At 45.4% G+C, this 24,921-nt stretch overlaps 1 protein-coding gene across 1 annotated transcript; it reads left to right on the forward strand.

Annotated features, from left to right (window-relative positions):
- The first annotated feature begins 18,949 nt into the window (after positions 1-18,949).
- Positions 18,950-24,519, forward strand: LOC127765455 (putative disease resistance RPP13-like protein 1). Its single transcript, XM_052290363.1, has 2 exons — positions 18,950-20,131; positions 23,202-24,519. Exons 1-2 carry the CDS (start codon positions 18,977-18,979, stop codon positions 24,507-24,509), a joined length of 2,463 nt encoding a protein of 820 aa, XP_052146323.1. The 5' UTR covers positions 18,950-18,976; the 3' UTR covers positions 24,510-24,519.
- Positions 24,520-24,921: the final 402 nt, after the last annotated feature.

A 24,921-nucleotide genomic window follows, 5' to 3' on the forward strand; every position in this document is an offset into this window, starting at 1 on the left:
TAGGAAAAATTAGGAGAAATTTAGGACACTTAAAAATATTAGGACTTAAGTATAGGATTAACGAAAATATAGTATTTGCAAAATAATGCTATAACCATAGATGTATTTAAAAACTAAACAATTAGGTGAATTATATAGATTATTGTAGATTGTTTTAAATGATCTCTACAAATGATCAATTCGCGGTAGTGATTTAGATATAATTAATTAGATGAATTCTTATAGGCTATTATAAATTATATTTGGGTAATCTCTATAAGAAATCGATTCACGATAGAAATTCGGATTTAATCACTAGGAATTTTAGACGTATATTATATTTAATCATTTAGTCATAGACTAAATTAAATCGTATAATATTATAAGATAATTTTAGGATTCCGTCCGATGTTTAGCTCGCAATAGAAATTTCTAACCAAATATATGAATATAATACTCGGGTAGATTCAATCAAAAACTTATGCTAACCAAATATTTACACCCGCAAAATAGCTTAGGATATATAAATCGAAATTGGGTTTGCCCTAGTCCGCGAATAGTAAAGTTAATATAAAATAATCGACTTTCGCGTTCGACTTCCATTTGGATTTATTTGGATTTTACTTGAATTCTAACCGAATTCAAAATCGATTCTTCGCACGTACTTGTAGAGCCCGAGAGAGTTGCGGATCCAAGTGAAGGCCAAGACCCGCAAGACTTTGAGCAAGGCAAGTCATCACTATCCCTTGAACATGTTGATCCCAATTGCGAAATTGCTTTGTTTACAAATAAAATTGCATGCAATGATGAACATCCCACTTGTGATTATGCCATGCCTTGATTATTGTTTACCCTTAAATCTTTGTAACCATGTTTACGTATAAGTCCCTAGTCAACTATGACAATCGCTTAGAAATGCTATTCTAGAATCATGCATACTCATATTTATCAAATGCTATATGCTTGGGCAATTACCTTTGGGAAGGTAATTGAGATGCGGCATGTGGAGACATGAGCGCCACATTGCCATGATGTTGATGACATGATTTGTGAAAGGAGAAATAAAATTAAACAACTGTTTTCGACTGGGGCGGACGGAGGATTTGGGTGGTATCTGGAAAAGGCTAGTACCGTCCCCGGTCAATTAAGGACCGAGCCATGAAGTTAAGCATGAAACGACCCCCGTACAACCGTACTTCTCGAATGGGTATAGACCTAGCGGATTAGATAGCCGAGCGGAGGCAGTATCCCTGCATAGATGGTTCACCCCTGAGTGAGGCAGGTGCGCTACGATGGGACAGCCGTTGAGGTAGGGCCGAGAGGCGTGCCCTACATCGGTGTCGCCATTGGTAGGACTGCCATGAGTGTGTGAGAGAGAGAACTTAACTTGAACCATAATTTAATATGTGTGTGAGACTTCTCTTTCCCGGGAGCGCCAGAACTCCTCTCACTGCTAGAAACATGGACGCCTAGAGTGCATGAGGATTTAAGTTCATGGAGCGGGTACTGCCAATGCGAGGTTATCGAAAAGCTTTGCCGTGACGCGTCTCATGTGTTGGGACGAGGCTCATGTGTTGGGCAGTCGCGGAGTGCGGGTAAAGTGTACATCCACTGCAGTGTGAGTAAACCAAATCTATTCGAATAGCCATGCTCGCGGTTATTGAGCACCGGGACATGTATTACACTTGGCTAGACTCTAAATTCTTAACCTGTGTGGGATGGGATATTGCATGATGATTTTTAGGCTGATGGAGCCACTTCCTAAGAGGAAGGAAGGTGGACGTCCTCAGAAAACCATGACGACTCAATGGCGGGAAGCTATCCTTGGGATCACAATGGATGGTGAACAGAACCGTCATTGTTTAATATGAACACTGGTACTAAAATTTGATTAGTCTGTGCTAGGTCTTAGGCTTGTGAAAAGAATTACAAAACCGGCTTTGCGCAAAGGAACCATAGCTATCCTTTGAATACCCCTATCATGTGCATTTCTTGCTGTGGTGGCTTGCTGAGTACGGTTGGTACTCACCCTTGCAAATATAAAATTAATCAGAAGCGGGAGATGAAGCTTCGGAGGATCCCTATGCCTACTACCAGGAGGGAGAAGAAGACGATGGCGCTCAGTAGGTCTTAGTTACGGTCGTTGCCTGTGGCAATGGCATGCCGCTGCCTGAATTCCGCTGCCTCATCTATTTCTGCTTTTGGATGTATTCCGGACCGCTCGGTTCGATGATTTAAGAGAATGCCTGCGGGCTTATGATGTAATAATTAGCACTAGACTCTCGTGTATGTGCTTTTGGTATTTCCGCTATGAACTCGTGTGTACCAGACTACTTGATCCAGGGAAATGGTACTGTTTACACGAATGATTCCTGTTATAGAAACGGGGGTCTACAACGCCACGCGAGGTATTAGCTATCGACGGGACCAGCACGTCAGCACACGCTAATGCGGAGGCGGAAAATCAAGTGACTACACCGGCCCAGCACATCAGGACCCTTAAACACAATACTGAGAGAGAGACCTTACGATCCCGTTCTGAACGATGATCTCGCGCGGTGGCAGGAACGGCTACGGGAATCAGTAACCAACCTCAGCCACGCGTTCGAAGAAGCCGCTGCTGCTATGCACCGGGAACAACCACCAATCGGCGGTGTCGATGGCGAAAATCCCGAACAGCGGGAGTCATCCCATCAAGCTACCCCTCCACCTCGTGGCACCGGCGATCTCCGCGACCATCTCAACGGCCGCCGAGAGGCACGGCGCACGCGAGACGACGGGAATCGCTCCCGACATCGCGTCTCTTCCCGACATCACGAAGAACGAGAGGGCCGCTCGAGCGAAGACCGAGACCGCGCTAATTGCCACAATCGCCATGATCATGATGATCGCGAGAGGCGGACGCAGGGCGATACTGGTCGGGGACGCTGCCATAACGACGAGGACGACGGAGATTGGCACCGGGACAACAACGGAGGGCGACGACAGGATTCTCGAGAACCCAGCTGACGACCCCGTAATCCCACACCGGAACCAAGCGATTCATCGTCATCGTCATCTTCTTATTCATCCTCATCGTCAGACAGACATCCACGAAGGACACACGATCGCCGACAACCAACCGCCCCTAGCGCTGGGTGTAGAGCTTTCGGTCGTTCCCTGCGTGATGTCCGATGGCCTGAGAGATTCCGACCCGGAGCAATAGAGAAGTACGATGGGAGTACTGACCCAGAAGAATTCCTTCAAGTCTACTCCACAGTACTCTATGCTGCCGGAGCGGACGACAACGCGTTGGCAAATTATTTGCCAACTGCATTAAAAGGCTCTGCACGCTCATGGCTGATGCACCTCCCGCCCTACTCGATTTCTTTGTGGGCAGACCTGTGGCAGCAGTTCGTCGCCAATTTCCAAGGAACTTACAAGCACCACGCGATTGAAGATGACCTACATGCGTGGACACAGAACTCGGGTGAATCCCTACGGGAATTTGTTCGGCGCTTTAACGAGTGCAGGAATACAATCCCTGAGATTACCGACGCTTCTGTAATTCGCGCCTTTAAGTCTGGAGTCCGAGATCGCTATACCACCCAGGAGTTGGCGACAAGACGCATCACGACTACTCGGAGATTATTCGAGATCATCGAACGATGCGCCCACATAGACGATGCGCTGAGACGCAAGAATGACAAGCCGAAGACCGGGGGAGAAAAGAAGCCAGCCACGGACGCACCTGAGTCAAGCAAGAAGAAAAGTCGCAAGAGTGGGAAAAGGAAAGCTCAAGCGGAAGTTCTCACAGCAGAATACGCGAACCCATCCAAACGCCCAGACCCACAGGGTAGCGACGCAAAGAAAGCATGGTGCCCCATACACAAGACGGACAAACACTCTTGGGAAGACTGCCTCGTTTTCAAGAAGTCGCTCGAGAAACATATGGCGTTGGAAAAAGGCAAGCGAGTACGCGTGGTCGAAAAGGATGCGGAGGCGGCTGCTCAAGAATCAGACTCAGCATATCCAGACTCCGACCTCCACGTCTCACACATTTTCGGAGGCTCCACAGCGTACTCCTCCAAGCGAGAATACAAGAAAGTGGAACGTGAAGTCTGCTCGACATGGCAGGGGACTGCACCCAAGATGAAGTGGTCTGAACAGAAGATAGAATTCTCGGAAGAAGACCATCCCAAGACTGCCGTCATCCCAGGACGCTATTCGATCGTGGTCGAGCCCACCATTCGAAACATCAAGGTCGCGCGAGTTCTCATCGACGGTGGCAGCTCAATCAACCTTCTTTTCGCCAGCACCTTGGACGCGATGGGAATCCCACGAAGCGAGTTGACACCTACCGATCAACCCTTCCATGGAATTACTCCCCAGTCCTCATCCAAACCATTGGGCAAAATCACGTTGCCTGTGACTTTCGGCCAAGCAAACAACTTTCGAACGGAGCAGATCACCTTTGATGTCGCTGAATTTGATACAGCGTATAACGCCATCATCGGGAGAACTGCACTTGCGAAGTTCATGGCCGCATCTCACTACGCATATCAAGTGCTCAAGATGCCGGGACCGAAAGGAACAATCACTATTCAAGGGAACGCTAAGCTAGCGGTACAACGCGACAAGCGGAGCCTCGACATGGTTGAGCACACGCCCAGCCCACCCGCCACAACTGAGCCTCCCAAGAAAGTGAGCAAGACAAACAAGACGCCGAAACCAGACGGCGCGATCAAGATCGTTCCACTCACTAGTGCCAACCCCAACAAGACCGTTAAGATCGGGGCATCACTAAGCGAGAAATAGAAACTCGCGCTCATCACCTTCCTCCGCGACAATGCTGACGTGTTCGCTTGGCAGCCGTCCGACATGCCGGGGGTCCCTAGGGAGGTGATTGAGCACAAACTCATGGTGCGACCCGATGCTAAGCCAGTAAAGCAAAGACTGCGGCGATTGGCACCAGACCGAAAACAAGCCATACGAGAAGAGCTCGACAAACTTCTCAAAGCTGGCTTTATCAGAGAGGTGCTCCATCCAGAGTGGCTAGCCAATCCAGTCATGGTGCGGAAGGCCAACGGAAAATGGAGGATGTGCGTCGATTTCACCGACCTCAACAAGGCGTGTTCCAAGGATCACTTCCCTCTTCCTCGAATAGATCAACCGGTGGACTCAACAACCGGCTGTGAGCTATTGAGCTTCCTCGACGCTTACTCTGGCTACCACCAAATCAGCATGGCGAAAGAGGACGAAGAGAAGACAGCATTCATTACGCCGTTCGGGGTATTTTGTTATGTTAAGATGCCTTTCGGACTGATAACCGTAGGGAATACTTTCCAGCGCACGGTCCAGGGCGCGCTTAGCAACCAGCTCGGCAACAACGTCGAGGCATACGTCGACGACATCGTTGTCAAGACCAAGACAAGCGACTCATTGATTGACGATCTACGGGAAACGTTCGACAACCTCCAACGATACCGCCTCATGCTCAATCTAGAGAAGTGCACGTTCGGAGTACCGTCGGGCAAGTTGCTCGGTTTCCTCATCTCTGGCAGAGGAATAGAAGCAAATCCCGAGAAGATCAAGGCAATTGAGAACATGAAGTCGCCCACAAGACTCAAGGAAGTACAAAAGCTAACCGGATGCATGGCAGCACTAAGCAGGTTCGTCGCTAGGATGGGAGAACGAGGACAACCCTTCTTCGCTCTGCTGAAGAAGCAAGACAAATTTGTATGGACACTGGAAGCCGAAGAGGCATTTATTGCACTCAAGCGCTACCTATCAAACCCCCCTGTACTTGTTGCTCCCCAACCTAATGAAGAATTATTCCTCTACATTGCCGCCACGCCATATTCCGTTAGCACCGTCATTGTCGTCGAGAGAGAGAAAGTACAACGACCAGTCTACTACGTCAGCGAAGCTCTCCACGACGCAAAGTCAAGATATCCTCAGATCCAAAAGCTGCTTTACGCAGTAATCACGACGTCAAGAAAGCTACGCCACTACTTTCAGGCCCACAGAGTCACAGTTGTCTCCTCCTTCCCTCTCGGCGAAGTCGTGAGAAACAAAGACGTTGTCGGCCGCATTGCGAAATGGGTAGTCGAGCTAAGCCAGTTTGATGTCCACTTTGTGCCACGAACAGCCATCAAGTCCCAGGTGCTCACCGACTTCGTAGCTGACTGGACTATGCCTGATAACAAATCAGACAACCAAATCGACAATGAAACGTGGATAATAGCGCTCGATGGTGCACTCAACAGCCAAGGAGCAGGGGCAGGATTCATCTTGACATCTCCTTCCGGAGATCAATTCAAGCATGCAATCCACCTCAACTTCAGGGCAACCAACAACACAGCCGAGTACGAAGGACTACTCGCCGGGATAAGAGCTGCAGCCGCACTTGGAGTCAAACGACGGATCGTGAAAGGGGACTCCGAACTAGTCGCAAACCAGGTGCACAAAGATTATAAATGCTCTAACCCTGAGTTATCCAAGTATCTCGCAGAAGTCAGGAAGCCGGAGAAAAGGTTCGATGGGATTGAAGTCCGACACGTATACCACAAGGACAACATCGAGCCAGACGATCTAGCACGGCGCGTGTCCAGACGAGAACCGCTCGAACCCGGCACTTTTCTGGACGTCCTGACAAAACCATCAGTAAAAGAGGTCAGCGGCGAAGTTAACCCAAACGCCCCCGACATCAGCTCGGAGGCCACAGAGGCAGAACGCGTCGTTGCCGATATTGAAACCACAGACGATTGGTGCACCCCACTGATCAAATTCATCAACAGCGACGAGTTGCCCGAGGACGACGCAGAGGCTGAGAAAATAACCCGTAAAGCAAAAATCTATTGCATAATCGGCAACGATCTATACAAGAAAGCGCCACACGGGGTACTTCTCAAATGCGTTTCGTCCGACGACGGCAGACACCTCCTCCTCGATATACATGAAGGCATCTGTGGGTCACACGCCGCCGGTCGGACGTTGGTCAGGAATGCTTTTCGACAAGGGTTTTTCTGGCTAACCGCCCTCAAAGATGCATGCGACATAGTCCAGCGGTGTGAAGCCTATCAATTTCACAGTAAACACACAAAGCTACCCGCACAAGCGCTCCAGACTATCCCTCTTACTTGGCTGTTCTCGTGTTGGGGGCTAGATATACTCGGGCCATTCCCACGAGGACAGGGCGGCTACAGGTTCCTATTCGTGGCGATCGACAAATTCACAAAATGGATCGAGGCGATACCCACGGGGGAAATCAAGGCCGACAACGCCATCAAATTTATCAAAGGGATATTTTGCAGATACGGACTACCACATCGCATCATCACCGACAACGGCTCCCAGTTCATCAGCGCCGGTTTCCAAGATTATTGCATCGGGCTAGGAGTCAAGATATGCTTCGCTTCGGTCTCTCATCCTCAAAGCAACGGACAAGTCGAGAGGGCAAACGGCATAGTGCTACAAGGGATCAAGACCCGTGTCTACGACAGGCTCATGTCACACGACAAGAAATGGGTCGAAGAACTCCCATCAGTACTATGGGCCATACGCACCACACCGACCACGTCGAACAAGGAAACACCCTTCTTCCTTGTGTACGGCTCCGAGGCCATGCTCCCCAGCGAGCTACGACATCAAAGTACACGAGTACAGAAGTATTCCGACGAGGATCAGGAGGAACAGCGAAACGACGATGTGAATCTACTCGAGGAATATCGCGAATGAGTTGCCGTCCGAGCAGCCAGTTACCAACAGGCCCTCCGCCATTATCACGAAAAGCGCATCCGAGCACGCATACTTTCGATCGGCGACTACGTCCTCCGATGGGTTCAAAGCCAAGCAGGGCGAAACAAGCTCTCACCCAAATGGGAAGGACCTTACACGATCACACAAGTCTTGCGACCAGGTGCATTCAAGATAGCAGACGGCGATGGCCGCGAGTTGGCAAACTCTTGGAACATTGACCAACTACGTAAATTCTATGTATGAGTCAATATAATCCATACCTGTAACACACCTTACAGTATCAATAAAGCCTATTTTCAGGCACATATTACAATCACAGTGTTCCTGCCTGATGATCCCTTACCCAGATGACACCTAGCGTTGAAACCTATCCTCATGTCCCTTTACGCCGTCCTGACAAGGCCTCCGAGGAACCTAAGGGATCTTCGGCTGGGGACGCCTAGAGCCGATAAGGCATTGTCGGATCCTGTAGAGACGAAAGACCATGTAAGACCTGGTCGTGTAAGAGTTCTCGCCGTGCGTATTAACCAAGCCGTGTAATCGGAAAATTAACTTTCCAACTTCACGGCTGGGGGCTAGGATCAGTGCTTTCTCAACCAAGGCAGGTCAAAGGTTCAAGAGCCTTGTCCCCCGAGAAGAATCCTCCGACGATAAGGCTGGGGGCTAGGGAGAGTGTACGACTCAAATGACTGACCAAAGTCGTGAACTGAGGAAACACTCTTACACACTATATCCAGAGGTACGAATACTACCAAGAAGGCCAACGCCAGTCCGTAGACTTGAAAACCTTCTCCGCTAACGGTGCCATCGACTTCGCCAGGTGGTCTATCTCCGCAGGAGTCCTCCGAGAACGAGTGAACCCTTCATGGAGAAACTCGAGGTGCATTTGCGGAAGATGATCTCGTATGCAAGCCAACACATGCCCTCCCGCATATCGGCTCGACCGACGGCACTCCTGTTTCAGAGCTTCGTCAATCCGCTTGCTGACGCCTTCAAGCTGAGTACAGGCCCCGTTCAGCCACGAGATGTATCCGGCCGCCGACTCCTCAGGTTCTCCGCGGACCACTCGAAGTTCTCTGCAAACTCTAGCCATGGATGTGTAGCAGCTCTTCAAATACGAGTTAAACCACACCTCACGACCTCGGAGCGTTTCCACGGCCTGTTCCTTTTTTACTTCCAACATGGCTCTCTCGAGTTCCGCCACTTCAAATTTCGTCTTCCAATATTGGATACGACGATCTTGGCTAGCAAGTGCGTCCTCGAGGTCTGTCCAACATGGAAACGACTACGTCAGACTGCTTCTCTCTCTCGAGAACACGACTGATCAAATCGGAGGAGCGAAAAGCGATGAAGAGACCACAAACCTAAGGAAGTTGTCGCTGTCCCTGTCCTCGCGGGTAAAATTTCACCCACGTTGTCCAGCAACGCGTGTCCCACAGACGCAAGATCCGGAGGGATCGCTGACAATTCAGGCTGCCCACGCTGCTGGACATCCTCGACATCGACATCTCTACAAAGGACAAAAGTTCCCGAGGTCAACATACAAGAGTGTAACATCCTGAAAATTCAAGACAATAAAAATCACTAAAATTTCGAACTTTTTAAAACTTTTGCATCATGCTGGTTGTTATGATTCCTATTGCTTGCCAAACCATAAATGATCACCAAGAAAGTAAAGAAAAGAACTACATTTAAGCAGTAGATATGATTTACGAGAATATATTTAATCCTACAAATAATTATGCACAAGATATTAAAATCAAATAAAAGAAAAATTATTATTAACCTATTTTATCAAATATTAAAATATTTGAATAATGTTGGTGGGTGCCATAATATGAGTACACATGAAATGATGATCATTTAAATAAACTAAGCTCTCTGTATATATAATAGAATTATGGGAGTATTTAATTCGATATGTAGATCGATATTGCACCAAGTTCCTAATTGCATTTAGGGATTGAAATTTAATATATTAAACCCCTCCATATAAAATAGACTAACATATAAATAAATTGAGCTAATGTGCTATTGTGTTAATAACGGTCTCATTAGAAAATTATAGAATCTTTAATAAACCTTAAATATTGGACAATATTAAATTTTGGGCAAATTCACATTTGAACACTTAATACGGTCACCCAAATGCTTAGGAGTAAATACAAATTTAATTTGCAACTTTTCTCAATTTATAAATCAACCAAAACCCTAAAAGAAGAAAAATAGGAAAACTTTGAAAAATATATAATAATAATAAGAATATGTTCAATATTAAATTTGAATATAAATTTCGATGGAATAACTTAGACTTGGTGTATTTTTACGTTGTGACAAAATTAGTGGCAATAGTATATTTTTCCTAATTGCAAAATACCTTCTAAAAACAAAAATAGCCGGCTAGCACTGTTCATTAGCCCCCTAAGTGTTCGATTTGGTTCCTAGCCATCCTAGCCCTCCTCCTCCCCCTGCCCGTTGCCGCTCATGTCGCCATCGTCGTCGCCTGCGCCGCTGCCGCGCTCCAGCTCGCGCCCCGCACCGCACGCCATCGCCATCGCCGTCGCGCCGTCGCCGTCGCTGCCTTGAGCCCCGCGCGCCATCGTTGTCGCCGTCGCGGGGCGTCGTCGCGCGCCCGTCCAATCTCTCCTACCGCGCGCGCCGTCACTTCGCCGCTGCCGCGCCGCGCCGTCATCCCATCGCCTCGCGCGCCCACACGCCCCGTCGCCGCCCGTCGCGTCGCCCGCCCATCGCGTCACCGCCCCAAGCCGCGTGCCATCGCGTCGCCCGTCCCGTCGCTGCGCGCCCGTCTCCTCACCGCCTCGCGCCCTGCGCCGCCACGCCGCCGTCGTTCCACCCCTCCCCCTCTCTTTCTTCCCCCTCTCCCCTATAAATACTCCACCCCCTCTCTCTATTTTCCCCACCCCATCTCCCTCTTCCTCCCCTCTTCCCTCTCCACCGTGCCACCGCCTTCGTGCCGCCGCGCCGCCGCCCTCGTGCCGCTGCACCGCCGCCTTCGTGCCGTCGCGCCGTGCGCCGTCGTCGCGTCGCCCTCGCGCCGCCGCACCGCCGCCTTCGTGCCGCCGCGCCGTGCGCCATCGTCGCACCGCCGTCACCGCCGCCGCCCCTCCCCTCGTCCCGCCACCATCGCCGCCGGGTAGCCGAGCCGCGAGAGAGAGAGGAAGCAGGGAGGTAGCGGGGAGAGAGAGAAAAAGAGAAAGGAGAGGAGAGATTAGAGTGGGCCCCATGTAATTGGTGAATAGTAATCCCTTCTTAATCTTTATTAGTTGTGTCTATTACATGTGGGTCTGGGTGGTTAAAAATCTAATTATAGAAGTTTTATGGTCTCGAGTCTATGACAAGCGGGCCCTACCGGGTTTAATGGCCGGTTTGACCCTAGTCAAAGGAGCCGGGCCCACCTGTCATTTGCCCATATGGATTCCTTTAGAAAGAAAAATAAAATAAAAGAAAAGGAAAATAGGAAGACCCCACCTGTCAGTCACTATAGCTTGTGGATAAGGTTGTATTAAAAATAAATGAATTAGTAACAGTACCATTTCGCAATTATTACAATTAATTCAAATTTGAATCTTTAAAATAGCGTAACTTATTCGTTTTAGCTCGGATTTGAGTGAAACTTGAACCTAAATTCATCTAAATTCATAAACTTTCCAATGATATATAATTCACTATTTACTAAAATATATTTACAATTATAAATTAAGTAATATCAAATGATTAGATAATAGTTAACCTAAATAGTGTGCCAATAAATAAAAATGGATATTGTACAGTAGCATAATTATCTTTAATATGTCTTGTCACTGTAGCAACCAAATAAATTAGTTATAATCAATCCTTCAAATTAATGGGTGTATAGGAAATCCATGACTTATAAATTATTTATATAAAGTTTAGCCTCATCTTTTGTAACTAAAATATAAACACACATAGGTGAATCTTTAACTTGTTTAGGAGAGTAATCACAGAGCTAGTTGTATTTGGACCACTTAAAAATTAGTCGATACAATGTCATGTGAAGTAGAATATATATATATAGTCGGTTGATATCCATTAGTTAACCAAACAGAGCCATCTTAAAATCGACATGTATTGTATAGCTTACAGTAAAAAGCAACTACTCAAATATATGATCCAATAATAATATATTGTTGCTTACACATATACTATACATCCCATTATAGTTGTACGGTATAGTATTAATTTGCGTGTTGCATATATTAAATTAGAAGGAGTATATGACAAACATGTATATTAGATAAATACTAGTTATAAATCTTGACCTCATATAATTATAATTATAGTTCAACTGTAACTTAGGATTATTCATTGTAAAATTATGTGATGGGATAATCTGTAACCATAATATGATTAACCTAAACAACTCTAACATACAAAGCATGGATAATTATTAACCTTTTATAATTTATTGTAACAAGTAAAATATGTTCATAATTAAAGTAAAGCTTCCATCAATAAAATAATAATACAAATGATTCACTGTAATTATTTGATTGATCCTAAATCCATCTAACAACAGAACCTCTAGTATATAACCGTCCTATTTAGATAGATGCATACATAGCCATAATCCTTCCATAGCCATTTGATAGACTAAACCACCGATTAGCCAAATATATATGTATCCCATAAATGCTATGTTGGTTAACTCCTAAATAGGCCACGATGACAATAGAAAGATTAAGAAAGTTTAGCCTTAGCATGATCGGGATCCATTAGCAAACACGAATAGTACATTTTGTTGCGCATATTTGATTGTTATTTGAATATTGGTTTTTCTCGCATATTATAGACCTTGTGTATCGGTTAGTCGTGAGGCAACGTCTGCAACTTCCAGGAGGTGAAGGTTGATCAAGATTGTATAAAGAATAAGGACGATTTGAGCAGGCAAGTCATCACTATTCCTTGAACATGTTGATCCCAATTGCGAAATTGTTTTGTTTATAAATGAAATTGCATGCAATGATGAACATCCTACTTGCGATTATGCCATGCCTTGATTATTGTTTACCCCTTATTCCTTCGTAACCATGTTTACGTATGAGTCCCTAGTCAACTATGACAAATGCTTAGAAATGCTATTCTAGAATCATGCATACTCATATTTATCAAATGCTATATGCTTGGGCAATTACCTTTGGGAAGGTAATTGAGATGCGGCATGTGGAGACATGAGCACCATATTGCCATGATATTGATGACATGATTTGTGAAAGAAGAAATAAAACTAAACAACTGTTTTCGACTGGGGCGGACGGAGGATTTGGGTGGTATCTGGAAAAAGCTAGTACCGTCCCCGGTCAATTAAGGACCGAGCCATGAAGTTAAGCATGAAACGACCCCCGTACAACCGCACTTCTCGTATGGGTATAGACCTAGCGGATTAGATAGCCGAGCGGAGGCAGTACCCCTGCATAGATGGTTCACCCCTGAGCGAGGCAGGTGCGCTACGGTGGGACACCCGTTGAGGTAGGGCCGAGAGGCGTGCCCTACATCGGTGTCGCCATTGGTAGGACTGCCATGAGTGTGTGAGAGAGAGAACTTAACTTGAACCATAATTTAATATGTGTGTGAGACTTCTCTTTCCCGGGAGCGCTAGAACTCCTCTCACTGCTAGAAACATGGACGCCTAGAGTGCATGAGGATTTAAGTTCATGGAGCGGGTACTGCCAATGCGAGGTTATCGAAAGGCTTTGCCGTGGCGCGTCTCATGTGTTGGGACGAGGCTCATGTGTTGGGCAGTCGCAAAGTGCGGGTAAAGTGTACATCCACTGCAATGTGAGTAAACCAAATCTATTCGAATAGCCGTGCTCGCGGTTATTGAGCACCGGGACATGTATTACACTTGGCTAGACTCTAAATTCTTAACCTGTCTGGGATGGGTTATTGCATGATGATTTTATGCTGATGGAGCCACTTCCTGAGAGGCGGGAAGGTGGACGTCCTCAGAAAACCATGACGACTCAATGGCGGGAAGCTATCCTTGGGATCACAATGGATGGTGGACAGAACCGTCATTGTTTAATATGAACACTGGTACTAAAATTTGATCAGTCTGTACTAGGTCTTAGGCTTGTGAAAAGAATTACAAAACTTGCTTTGCGCAAAAGAACTATAGCCATCCTTTGAATACCCCTATCATGTGCATTGTTGCTGTGGTGGCTTGCTGGGTATGGTTGGTACTCACCCTTGCTATTTATATATCTTTTAGGAGAGTGTTGAAGAGAAGCCCTTATCAGTATGCTTGCGTATCTAACAAGATGATCGGAGTGCGATCTTGTTATAGGTCTCGTTTCCCCAGTCGACTGCCTGTGGAATGTTAACCGGGCCCTTATATTATTTTGTTTTCCGCTGTTGTTCTCTGATAGTTGTTGGCCTACCTGGCCCTAATGTAAGTATTTAACTATTTTAGCCTGAATTCATTCATGATATGTTGTGATCCAACTATGTATGTGTGTACCAACTACTGATCCAGGGATTGGTACGGATAAACACAGAAGATTTCCGATTTCCAAAATCGGGGGTCTACAGAGAAAAATTGTCGCTGTCCCTGTCCCTGTCCTCGCGGGCAAAATTTCACCCACGTTGTCCAGCAACGCGTGTCCCACAGACGCAAGATCCGGAGGGATCGCTGACAATTCAGGCTGCCCACGCTGCTGGACATCCTCGACATCGACATCTCTACAAAGGACAAAAGTTCCCGAGGTCAACATGCAAGAGTAAACTAGAATGATAATTGCTCTCACGAAGGCGGTCAGAATTCAAGTTTTACACAGCGTGTCTTGGAAGTACAAGAAGTCCTACTCTTCAGATAGGGGGAGCACAGACTCCCCCAGATCACCGACTAATTCCATCACCTCCTTACGCGTGTTGCTAGCCGCCCCCTGATCCAAGATCTCGCGCAGATCGAGTTCAGGACGCGACAGCTTTACACACGCGAGGACATGACACGCCCCGGTGTAGATCCCGTTCGACGTCTCCTCCGCGATCCTGGCCGCATGCTTGGAGGGGATCTCCCCCATCGCCGTCGCCAGTTCCGCAAGGGAGGATGTCAGCGAGAATTCGTCAGGATTCACCGGGATGGTAGACTTGATGCCACACTCCCCGGCAAGCTGGTGCAGGCCAGTGTAGGTGACCCGCAACGAGCCTCGGATTTCCGACAGGTTGTTCCCGAGTTCCGACATACGGTCCTCGAGCCCCTGCCGTTGTCGCTCGTTGCCGGCCATCAATTCCCTCATCTTCGTGAGGTCTTCACGAGCTTCCGCCAACTCGCGCACCAGCCGGTCAGCACGCGCATTCGCCAACGCTGCTTCCGACCTCGCCTCTGCAATCTCGCGGCCAATGCCGCGAGCACCAGCTTCGAGGAGGCGCCCCATTTCGACTTGGAGCTCCTCCCAGGTGAGGACGGCAGCGGGTGGACCACGACCTGCCACGGGATCGCTGACTGGGCCGCTAGGCGTCGCCTCCTGACTCTCGGCTGCGAGTACGACATCCGTTGAGGGCGCGGCAGGCGACGCGCTGGAAGTCCCTCCAGACTTGTTTTGCGCAGCCTTTGCCCGCGCCTCCCTATGGAACGACCACGGATCAGACAACGCTTGAATGGAATCACGGAAACGTAAAAATCCATCTACTTACTTCTCGCCAACCGTCACAAGACGTTGTCGTCGTGGAGGCGGGGGAGACGCGTCCGAGGCCTGAAAGACAACCAATGCGAAGTAAGGCAAAATCCTTCTGGCGGCACGATCTGGCGACAGGATAACTTACCAAGGGGGTCGACGTCTTGCGACGATGTCCGCTTATAGAGGAGAACTTCCTCCCCTTTGTCGGAACATTGCCACCACTAGTAGTGGCTGCAGCAGCATCAGACGCCTCCTTGGCGACCTTCTCTTTTAGAGACGCCGCCACCTGATGGTCCACGAACGGCCCGATGATGTCTGTCAGAGGAAGAGCCTACACTTAATCAAGTCATAAGGTGATCTCGAAAGGAAAATGCGGGATGCTTATCGAGTATACTTACGTTGATAGCGTCATCATGTTCAGCCGCCCCCTTTTCACAAAGGGGCACAGGGATGTTACTCGCCGTTGTCGGACCACTGATCATCACCTGGCCGACGCGGCACTCCACGGTTTCGCTGTTCAGACCTGTGAAACGAGAACCAAATTTCGATAAATCAAGGGGAACACGAACATAAGCATGTCAGGATAAATGCGAGAAAGATACCCCGAGGAGAAACCCGGGTCGCGTCCTCCGGTCCGAAATATTTAAAGGCTGGATAGGCCCGAGCCTGGAGCGGCTGGATCCGCCTACCAACGAAGTCTGCAACGACTTCATACCCCGACAAACCCCGTACTCGGAGATCGTCGATGATGTCGATAAACGACTGAAGATAGGGGGTCAAAGGGGGCTTTGCAGTCCAAGACGAAATCTTGTCCGGTTGTTCATCGGGAACAACGAAGACAAGGTCCGAATCTTTGATCTCAAGATAGAACCACCTATTCCGCCATTTGCTGTGAGAAGAAGGGCACTGGAAGGGGATATAACGCGACTTCAGGCCATCCCGAAGTCGGAACCCAACGCAACCAGATACCCTGTTGGACTCCATCCAACGCAACTCATAGTAGAAGCGAAAAAGATCAAGAAAAGGCTCTACCCCAATGTAGGCCTCGCAAAGATGAGCAAAGATGCTAAGAAAGGTGATAGAATTGGGATTCAAATGAAGAAGAGAAAGACCATAGAAGTTCAAAACCAGGAGAAGAAATTTGGAAGGCGGGGGGAGAAAACCGCAGAAAATATAGTCTTCGATCGCAACCATGCGACCTAAGACGGGCTGGGGATTAATACCTCCTGCTTCCCTCTCCATGCTTCCACGACTAGGAAGGGCGCCGTCTTCCTGAAGCTTCTTCAGCGACGCACTGGTGGAAAATGAGTTGCCGAGGTCCATCGCTGATCGAAGATCGCCGGAGAAAGAGCCTATGTTGCTAAAACTAGGGTTTCTTGTGGCAGCGAGGAAGGCGAAGAGCGCTTACAGGCGGAATGTTTTCTGCACGGTGGGCGGACTGCAAGATGGATCCCCAAAATTCCTTTAAATAGACGCACTACCGACGGTGCGAATTCCAAGGAAAGGAGAGAGATGGCCGCCGGAAATTTTTGGGTCTGTTACGTGCGGCAGTTTTTCAGACTTTAGTTTAAATTCACTCATGACCGTTGGGCTTCACACGGTGTTCTCGATCATGTCCTGTCTCTATGGTTCCCACACCGAGAACGACATCAGTCTCGACATCAGAAGCCGCTATTGGTCGCATGAGTTCATTTAAGCAGAAATCGGGGGCTACTGTCAGGGTTACGGATTAGGTATACCCCTTACCCTTCGATATGCGCCACATATCGACATGGCATACCCGCACATACACAGACATTATCTGCATACACTAAGGAAATTCTCCACAGTGTTTGAGTCCTACTCGGACAAGACAGGGTCGTTAATGTATCGTGTAGGGTCCGATGTCTTCGAGTTCTACTTGGAGACCACCTGATCTGTGATATAAAAGGGACCCCTGGGAGGACCTAAGGCATCGAATCTCACAGCCAACACCACCCCCACAGCCTACGAAGTCGGAGCCTGCAGGAGCCAAGTCGCTGGGAGATCTAGTCGAACCAACTCGATTACGATCTCGCCGGTTTCATCGAGTTCCATCGTTCCCTTTGTAACCTGTGGTTTTCCATCATATAATCTCATATCAACTGAATTAGGGCTATTACCTATCAAGGGGCCTGAACCAGTATAATCCTCGTCTTTTGTTTGCTCGATGTCGTATTACGTAGATCCTTATACCAACGTACCCCAATACCCTCTATATCCGTTCTACGGGTATCACCCGTCAACACTCGCTGAAGCAACGAGCGACACTGTCTGACGGCTTATTTTAATTAGTGATTAATTACTCAATTAACTAATAATAATTAGTGATTAATTATCATAATTAACGAATTAATAATTAATAATTAATAATTAATTAAACGCTAATAAGGATAATTAATCGCTAATGAAATCGGCATGGCATGGTATCGCGCATTGCTTCAGCGAGACCGAACGGTCTCGCTCTTTCATTCCGCGAGACCGCGCGGTCTCACGCTTTTCCTGCGTGATACTGTCTGCAACGTCATTCCCACGTCATCTTCACATGGTTGTGCGACATCGACGGTATATTTCTGTAAAATTTTTTACAGACCGAATATTTTTGAGAAAAAATTGAATGAACAATATATTTTGAAATTTAAACGGTCTACACCATACAACTGAGGAAGTTTATTGATAAATAGGAGCCGACGTACTGAAAATCGTTCATATGCTTCAAAAAAAAAGGGATAATCCAAAATAAAACAAAGTCAAGATTACCTCGTCCAAAAGTAAATACATTGGTTAAAGTATGTTAAAGCGAAACATGGGTAATAAAAGATGACCCATAATGAAAATCTACTTAAGAAATTATATATTTACTTATACTGCATTAGATTAGATTAGCGGGATCGAATGTTATTATCCATTCTCGGATGGCTTAACCGGCTTATTTTTAATGATGGGCATATTGCCCGCGCATTGCAATAAGATCTTAATTAATGAAAACTATCATTAATCCATTGTTAATATTATTATTTTTATACATCATCTCTTGATATTTGTTTATATAAATTTATTACTAACTTGTGAACCATTTTTCCTCACATTATCATTTTTCTCTTAAAAAAAGTTGTGATTTTAATGTGGGTTCTGAGACCCCATTCGTCCTTTTTCCATTGTAAAAAAGATAATGAGTTGGTGATGGAGTGAACAGATTTATTACTTACCACCGTTATTATATATTTTTTTAGAGTACAGGAAAGCCAACCGATCGCTGCCCTGTTTAGTTCTCAAAACAAAAACTTTTACGCTATCAAACATATGCATAGAGTATTAAATGTAGGTAAAAAACAATTGTGAGACAAATCTTTTAAATCTAATTGTACCATGATTTGACAATGTGATGCTATAGTAAACATTTAGCAATAACGGATTAATTAGGCTTAATAAATTCGTCTCGTAGTTTTCTAATGGAATCTGCAATTTATTTTGTTATTATTAGATTACGTTTAATATTTAAATATATATTCGTATATTCGATGCGACAACTTGAAAAAAAAAGTCAAAGTCAAAATCATGCTGCGGAGAATAAAAAAAAAATGCACGCCCCTATCATTGCAGCGATACACAACATGTCATTGGGGGTCCGATCTTCTCTGCTCATGGCGGCGGCGCGGGAAGCATTCGCGGCCAAGCTGGCGAACGTCCTGGTGGGGATGGCGAAGGAGGAGGTGGAGACGCTCCTGGGCGTGCCCGGCGCGATCGCCAAGCTCGAGACGACGCTCGCCGACCTGAGCAGCATCCTGGCCGACGCCGACCGGAGGCGCATCGACGACCCGGGCGTGGAGCGGTGGGTGAGGGAGCTCAAGGACGCCATGTACGACGCCGACGACATCCTTGACCTCTTCCGCGCCATGGAGGGCGGAGAAGACCCCGGCTCGCCGCCAAGAGCTGCTCCGGCGCCGTCGGCGTGCTGGAGCGCCCTCTGCCGCCGCAGCCCTGCCGCTACGCGCAAGATCGGGAGGAAGATCCAGGAGCTCAACCGGAGGGTGGAGGAGATCGCGAAGAGGAGCTCCCGCTTTGGATTTGTCTCCCAAGTAATCCACTCCTCCTCGGCCCTTCGTCTAACCGATAGACCCATGTGTTCTTGCTCGTCAGAAAGCAGCCGCAACCGCAAGACGGGACCATCCATCATTCGATCCGATGTTGTCGGCGACAAGATAGATCTTCACACAAGGAACCTCGTTGATCTGCTGATTGGCAACAAGCTGGCGGATGGTCGCACGCGCGCAAGATCGTCAGGCGATGTCATCGCCGTCGCGATCACCGGCGCTGGGGGGATAGGCAAGACCACGCTTGCCAGGATGGTCTTCAACGACGCCGTGTTGGAGAGCCACTTCGAGAAGAAGGTATGGCTGAGCGTGAATCAGGAGGTCAACGAGGTTCACCTCCTGCACGGCGTGATCGCCGCGTTTGGGGGAAGCTACCATGGCTGCGCCGGGGACAAGGCCCTGCTCGAGGACACGTTGAAGCATGCCGTGAGGCAGAAGAGGTTCCTGCTGGTGATGGATGACGTGTGGAGCGATAGGGTGTGGAGCGATCTGCTCCGAGCACCGCTCGGTGCTTGTGCTCCTGGAAGCCGAGTGTTGGTGACGACGAGGAACGACGGAGTTGCTCGTGGGATGAGAGCCCAGCACCTCCACCGGGTTGAGAAGCTGGATCTAGGTGATTCTTGGTCACTGCTAAAGAAGCAGGTAAGACTATCACATAGTATCTATCTATCTATTATCTATCTATCTATCTATCTATCTATCTATTATCTATTATTAAGACAGCTCGAAAAAAGGCACCACATTCGCTGTGGAGGCTAGAAATTTTCACATTAATCGGAGAAAAAGAAAAAAAAAGAAAAGGAGAGTCCAAGTAGGAATACAATCTAAAAAAGAGCTGAAATTCAGAATTAAAAATAAGCAATATTGAAAGAAATTTCTATATAAGAACCCAATACGAGATTAATTAAAATTCAAAATAAAAATAAAATAAAATCCAAAATTAGAAAAAGAAAAGGTGAGTCCATGTAGGAATACAATCTAAAAAAAACTGAAATTCGGAATTAAAAATAAGCAATATTGAAAGAATTTTTCATATAAGAACCCAATACGAGATTAATCAAAATTCGAAATAAAAATAAAATAAAATCCAAAATTAGAAAATAAAAGGAGAATCCAAGTAGGAATACAATTTAAAAACAGCTGAAATTCGAAATTAAAAATAAGGAATATTAAAAGAAGAATGCATATAAGAATCCAATACGAGATTAATTAAAATTTGGAATAAAAATAAAAATAAATCTAAAATTAGCAAAAGAAAATAAAAGAAGAGTTCAAGTAGGAATACAATTTAAAATTAGCTGGAATTAGGAATTGAAAATAAGCAATATTAAAAGAAGAATCCATATAAGAACCCAATACGAGATTAATTAAAATTTAGAATAAAAAATAAAATAATAACCAAATTAGAAAAATTAAAAGAGAGTTCAAGTAGGAATACAATAATAAAACAACTAAAATTGCAAATAAAAACATTAAAAGAACACAATACAGTATTAACTAATTTTTTATGAAATAAATTCTGGAATTAGAAAAAGAAAAATAAAATTTCAATTAGGAATACAATTTTTAAATAACTAAAATTTGTGATAAAAATAAAGACTATTAAAATAAAAGACCATCTAAAACACATGACGAAATAAATTAAGTAACATGCCTATAAAGAAGTAGAGTGGTGGCGGTTGATACGACATATAAAAATTGTTAATAAAACATCAAATAAAATCCTAATGACGATTAAAAGGAGGGATGTCAGGCAGACCGTGAAGCAAACAAGTAAGGTGGTGGCCAGGACTTCTAGAAAGTAAAAAAAACCATTGATAATCATTTCGATTTTTAAAATCTCAATGACAATAAAAAGGAGAAGCAGCGGGCGGGGTGTATAAGAGTATAGTTGCAGAGCCGCCGACGGTTGATGGGACTTCTAGAAAATAAAAAATGAATTCCAATGATAGTTATGTTCAATTTTTAGAATCACAATGACAATAAAGAGTATGCGGCGGACGGGCTGTAAAGGGGCATAGTGGCCTCGTTTGATGGGACTTCTAAAAATTATAAAAAATAAAACAACAAGTTCATTTTTTAAAGGTTCGGAATTTGTAAAAAGTAAAAAAAAAACAATGATAATCAGGTTCGATTTTAAAATCTCAATGACAATAAAGAAAGGAGATAGCGGATGAGCCATAGAGGAGTACAATGGCAAAGCTACTGACGGTTTGGCGGGACTTCTAAAAAGTAAAAATGAACCCAAATGATAATTATGTTCAATTTTTAAAATCTCAATGACAATAAAGAGAAGAGACAGTGGACGGGCCGTACAGGAGTGTAATGGCAACGTTTGACGGGACATCTAGAAATTATAAAAATGAAACTCAACGTGACAATAAACTCTAAAAACTACAAAATCCAATTTTTAAAGGTTCCAAGAAAAATGGATAGAAATAGTGGTAGATTGAGCAAGCAAATAAAGAAAGAGATGGCATAAGAGGTAGCAACTGGTGCGACTTTTTAAAACTATATAATTAGAAATACGAGGATGATAAGTTTTGGTCTTTCAAAGTCTTAATACAATGAGATAGCTATTAATAAATTTTAAGTAAAATCATACTTAAAAAATATATGATTTTGTTTGGGTGCTAGCCGCGCAATTGCACAGACTACCCAGCTAGTTAATTACTAATTAGTACTGAGATGCACATTGCTAATTACTCCCTCCATCTAATTTTGATAGTCATATTTTATTTTGGCATACTGACCAAGGATAAGTAATTCTACTTATCATCCATTTAAACATGTTATTTCTCGTTAACAAGCGATTCATTAATATTTACATTTCTCGATGCCCATGCAGCCAATCTTGTGTGGAAGAATGGAGAGTCACGCATTAAATCTGAGAAAATCATTAAGATGATAGGTTGTTGGATTGAAATATGCCTATTAAAAATAAATTTTTCAGATTTAGAAATATGCCTATCAAAACTAGATGGAGGGAGTACTAATTATTACTCCCTCCATCCCATAATATAAGGGATTTTGAGTTTTTCCTTGCAACGTTTGACCACTCGTCTTATTCAATTTTTTTTGAAATTATTAATTATTTTATTTGTGACTTACTTTATTATCTACAATACTTTAAGCATAACTTTTTCGTTTTTTATTTTTGCAAAAAAAATTTGAATAAGACGAGTGGTCAAATGTTACAAGCAAAAACTGAAAATCCCTTATATTGTGGGACGGAGGGAGTATTAGTACTGGGAATAATTGAATATAGAATAGAAATGTGCATCTCTGTACTACTCCGTCCCAAAATATAAGAACACCGAATAGGACAATTTCTAGGATTACGAATCTGGATATTTCCTAGTACTATGAATCTGGACATATAAGCTGTCTAGATTCATAGTACTAAGAAATGTCCTATCCGGTGTTCTTATTGGGACGGAGGAAGTACTAATTAGTGAGATGCACATTACTATTCTATATTCAATTATTCACAGCAGCACATACATGCGTTGGTGGATGGTATTTCTCTTGCTCCTACAAAATGTGAGGCTGTTATTAGTATTTCTGCTCAGAGGAAAACAAGTGTTTTTAGCACAAATTAAGCCGTTGAAACCAACGGAAAACAACTTGATGCAATATATTTTACTAGTACTAGGTTTTTCTCCCTAGTTTTGTTCCTCTCTTGCTCTCTGATGTGGCAATTCTCCAACAGGTAGTTCTGAACGAGGGCGATGAATCTGAGATTGATGGACTAGAGGACATCGGATTGAAGATCGTAGAAAGATGTGATGGCTTGCCACTTGCGATTAAGGTTGTGGGTGGACTCTTACTGAACAAGGGCAAAACGAGAGATGCTTGGGTGAACGTCTCTAATCACTTTGCATGGTCAATGACAAGAAGCAATGACGACATCAACAAAGCGGTCTATCTGAGCTACGAAGAGCTGCCTCCGCATTTGAAACAGTGCTTCGTGTTCTGCTCACTTTTCCCTAAAGATGAACTGATCATAAGAGGAGTAATAGTCAGGATGTGGATTGCACAAGGTTACGGACATGACATAATGAGATCGACGCTACCTGAAGATTTGGGAGTTGAATATTACAATGAGTTGGTGTCACGGAATCTTCTAGAGCCATACAAACGATCCTATGATCTATCAGCAAGCACAATGCATGATGTTATTCGCTCCTTTGCTCAACAGATAGTTAAAGATGAAGGACTACTTGTCAATGACAGACAAGATGTGCATGGTATTGCAGGTGCTTCAAAGCTGCGTCACTTGTCTGTATCCAAAACTGCAATAGAGCGGGTCGCTATACAAAAGCAAGTGTCATTGAGGACATTGTTGCTCTTTGGGAGATGTATAACTGAGTTCACGTATTTCAGGAACAATATCTCTTGCCTAAGAGTACTACATTTACAAGGTGTAGATCTTGTTGACCTGCCGGACTATATATGCCATCTCAAGCATCTAAGATACTTGGGGCTTGCAAATACAGGCATATCTGCAATCCCTCGAGGCATAGGAAATCTAAAATTTCTACAGTTCATTGACCTTATGGGGTGTCGGAATTTTCATCAGCTTCCTGACAGCATCTTGAAGCTACAGAATATGAGGTTTCTCGACTTCAGGGGCACGAGGTTAACCTCAATTCCTCCAGGTATGGGAAAGCTAGAAAACTTGGTGAACATGTTGGGGTTCCCAACTTATTTGGATGACAGGGGACATGCCTGGAGCAGCTTGGAAGAACTACGGTCTTTGTCGAACCTAAAATGGCTTGATTTAAGAGGTCTAGAGCTTGCATCTTCAGGCTCTATGGCTGCTACAGCAATGCTCAACAGTAAAAAGCACTTGAAAATCTTAGACTTGACATTTGCCAGTAGGCTCACCGACAACGGGATGATCGAAGGAACCAGCAATGTCATCGAGGAGCAGGAACGAGCCGAGGATGTGTTGAGTAATCTCTGTCCTCCGCCTTGCGTAGAATGTCTTACGGTCAATGGTTACTTTGGATATTGACTACCCCGATGGATGAGAACAATGTCGGACTTTCCAAGCTTAAGGCGTTTGGAGCTGAAGGACTACGTATGCTGCAAGCAGCTGCCTGTCGGCTTGGGCCAGCTCCCTTATTTGGATTGATCATGCTCCATCCATCGTGAGCATTGGCCATGATCTCCTCTTCCTCTCCTCCTCTAGTGCTGATGACCAGAAAGTCACAACTGGAACAAGGATCACTAGGAAGCTGCAGCTCCATGGTCTTTCTCGCGGTGATGCTGGTGTTGCATTTCCAAAGCTAGAAACACTGGGTTTAAAGGGGATGTTGGGATGGAGAGTGTGGAACTGGGATCAGCAAACACCAGGGATGCCCGCCTTAGACGTTCTTACCATCACCGGTTGTAAACTACGTTATCTTCCGCTTGGACTTGTACAC

This window comes from Oryza glaberrima, chromosome 3 (genome assembly GCF_000147395.1).
Source record: "Oryza glaberrima chromosome 3, OglaRS2, whole genome shotgun sequence".
Lineage (NCBI taxonomy): Eukaryota > Viridiplantae > Streptophyta > Magnoliopsida > Poales > Poaceae > Oryza > Oryza glaberrima.